General features: G+C 39.5%; 1 protein-coding gene and 1 non-coding gene across 2 annotated transcripts in view; both read right to left on the reverse strand.

Annotated features, from left to right (window-relative positions):
• LOC119838068 (serine/threonine-protein kinase SIK3) overlaps positions 1 to 3,130 on the reverse strand; it is a 41,995-nt gene that overhangs the window by 8,628 nt on the left and 30,237 nt on the right. The window contains exons 12-15 of the mRNA XM_038363876.1: positions 3,074 to 3,130; positions 1,439 to 1,516; positions 574 to 715; positions 27 to 109 (exon numbers count right to left, since the gene is read on the reverse strand). Coding sequence (XP_038219804.1) covers positions 27 to 109; positions 574 to 715; positions 1,439 to 1,516; positions 3,074 to 3,130 — 360 coding nt within the window. The remainder of the gene's footprint in view (positions 1 to 26; positions 110 to 573; positions 716 to 1,438; positions 1,517 to 3,073) is intronic.
• Trnae-uuc lies at positions 2,063 to 2,134 on the reverse strand. The gene has a single exon. It is a non-coding gene; the product is annotated as a tRNA-Glu (tRNA).

The raw sequence follows: 3,130 nt of genomic DNA on the forward strand, positions 1-3,130 counted from the left end.
TCCCCTCCAGCCCCCACAACACTTACGTGGTGCGCGTGCGTGCAGGCCGGCGAGTGCGTGCGGCCCACGTGCGCGCCGCCATCCGACGCGCGACGCCCGAACGACGACGCTGCAACATTTTATTATTATTACTTGTATGTATGTATGTATTAAGAGAACAGACACGTAATAGCTTCATTCATAATTACTTTATCCACTGCAGTAAAAAAATAAACGGAAAAGTCTATATATTTCAGGATATTTGATATTAGTTTGATAGTGGGTTAAAAACATAGCATTACTAATTCAAATTGATAGAGAAAAATCACAACGACATCGCTAAACGCTTCTTTTAACTATAAAAAAATCGTGATTTATCATAACTAATGTTTTTTGACCAATTGCTCTTCAAGAAACATAGTAATTTCATGGTATATCATGTATATTTATTTGTTTGTATGTAACAGACTAAACTTTGACCCAATAAATTAAAACAAACCTAATTTAAAATTAGCAATGCCCAGCCCGAACGATCCCGTCACGGGAATCGAATTTCTTCTACTCTGATGGTCCCCCCAGGTCCAGGCAACTCACCGTGGTGCAGCATCGCCTGCGGCGGCTTCAGCAGGTGCTGGTCCTTGACGCTGAAGTGGTGCGGCGGGCGGTGCTGCACGGCCGGCAGCTTGCCCGCCAGGTCCGTGTGCGGCAGCAGCGCCACGCGCGCCGCCGCCTGCTGCTGCGCGCCGCGCACGGACAGACAGGTGGTGTGAGATGGGGCGGTAAGAGGTGATGACAAGAGATGGTGGTAAGAGATGATGATAAGAGATAAGGATAAGAGATGATGATAAGAGATAAGGATAAGAGATGATGATAAGAGATGGCGGTAAGAGATGGTGGTAAGAGATGATGAGAAGATATAAGGATAAGAGATGACAATAAGAGATAACGGTAAGAGATAATGGACTTAAGAGAGAAATATAGGTAATGACACATTATACGGAGAAATATAAAAGGTAGGTATTATATTATACTACTCCTTCGGCGTTCAAAAAAGAATCATCAAAATCGGTTCAACCAGTACAAAGGTACGACTTAACAAACACTTAACAAACACAACGAAAAAATCCCACCTATACATAACTCCGCTACGCTCGGCACTCGCGACCCAATCGCAATGTACGCGCTACACTGCGCGGTCGCTCGCTCAGTACAAAATGGCGCAAGTACATTGCAAGCAATGTATAAATTGAAATCTCTGTCTGTGTAGTTTTTGGCAACATACGAGTTGATATGATATAGTTATATATTAGCATTCGGTTTTAGGAGGTTTTTATTAAACTACCCTCGTATTTTTAAGGTTAATTTAATCATTAATAAATTGTAACTTATATCTTCACATAGCTTAAAAAAAAACTGTTTTTTTTTTTTGTTTGTTCAAGGTCAGTATAGTTCTACTTACATGTAAGTGCGTGGACGCACACAGGGGCGCAGGCCTGAGGTCGGCTGACGCAGCCCCACAGGACGATAGCTCTCCGACCTATATGAAATTACAGATATATACTAGTTGTTACCGGCAGCTTCGCCCGCGTTGTCAAAATAAATTTTCGTGGTATAAACTTTCATAAAACACAAGTTTATCAGAACCCTTTCTTAGCCGATGCTAACGTAATATAATGGGCTATCTGCATGCCAAATTTTAGCCCGATCGGTCCATTAGTTATGGCTGTGCGTTGATAGATCAGACAGTCAGTCCTTTCCACGTTACCTAAAGAGTGTTTATTAATTATATAATATAATGTCAAAATATTGAGGAAAAAAACCCTGTCATGGATGTTTTTTGCTATTTTTAATTTCTCAGCCTTTTATCATGTATTTCAGATAACATAACTTAAATATTTTGAACAAACAAAATAATTATTAAAAATAGAGATTCTAGCACTATCAATTTACGTATTTATACATTTTTAGGTAATAAAAAATTATTTATGAAAAATTTTGAACAAAAGTTATAGTTTTCATTGTAATTAAATCTACGATACTAATAACATATGTTTAGATAAGAACAAGAGAAAAAAAAAACAATTTCCCGTACCGGGAATCGAACCCGAGCCTCCTGGGTGAAAGCCAGGTATCCTAGCCACTAGACCATACGGGACTTACGACTTCCATCGAAATAACTCTTCATATATATATTTAGTATTGATTTATTATTCAACATATCTTTACAATAACCTAAAATAAATAAAAATATATATATTTTAACCCTCATAGGAGGCCTGTGTCCCAGCAGTGGGAACGTGTATGGGCTGATGATGATGATGACGATGACATTTTTATCAGCTTCACCTGTAAATTTTTATGTAACCGACTCTCCTAGACTCGATTTTAACCCAATTGAAGAATTTATCTTATCATCCGGATTTGGATCGACAGGATTAACTTATTTCCTTACGTATACTCTGTTTTTGATAAAGCGATACTTTCGCAATAAATACCTATGTATCTATATGCATTTCTAGATCTGTAAACACACCTGAGTATGTCTGTCAAGTCCAAGTATGTGTGCATTTGAGTGTGTATGTGTGTCTGTACATACGTCGACATTTGTGCCAGCATGTGCGCCTGCAATTATGTCTGTACGTATGTCGATATTTGTGTTAGCGTGTGTCTCCGCAATTTGTGTCTGTATGTATATGTGCAAGTATGTGTGTCTTCAAATATGTCTGTATGCATGTTTGCGAGTGTATCTTTAATTATGTCATTAATTGTCTCCGCAATTAGGTCTAAATAAGCGTCTGCAATTTTGTCTATATACATGTCTGGTTTTGTATCTGCAATTATGTCTAAATATGCGTCTGAAAGTGTGTCTGTAATAAGGTCTGTCTATGTACCAGCTATATATCTGCAATTATGTCTAAATATGCGTCTGCAAGTGTGTCTGTAATAATGTCTGTCTATGTACCAGCTATATATCTGCAATCATGTCTAAATATGCGTCTGCAAATGTGTCTGTAATAATGTCTGTCTATGTACCAGCTACATATCTGCAATTATGTCTAAATATGCGTCCGCACGTGTGTCCGCACCGGCTCACCTGCGCGTGCGCGTGCCGGCAGTCGCCCGGGCCGACGGTGTGGCGCCGCGTCGCGTG

This window comes from Zerene cesonia, unplaced genomic scaffold (genome assembly GCF_012273895.1).
Source record: "Zerene cesonia ecotype Mississippi unplaced genomic scaffold, Zerene_cesonia_1.1 Zces_u001, whole genome shotgun sequence".
In the NCBI taxonomy this organism is placed as follows: domain Eukaryota; kingdom Metazoa; phylum Arthropoda; class Insecta; order Lepidoptera; family Pieridae; genus Zerene; species Zerene cesonia.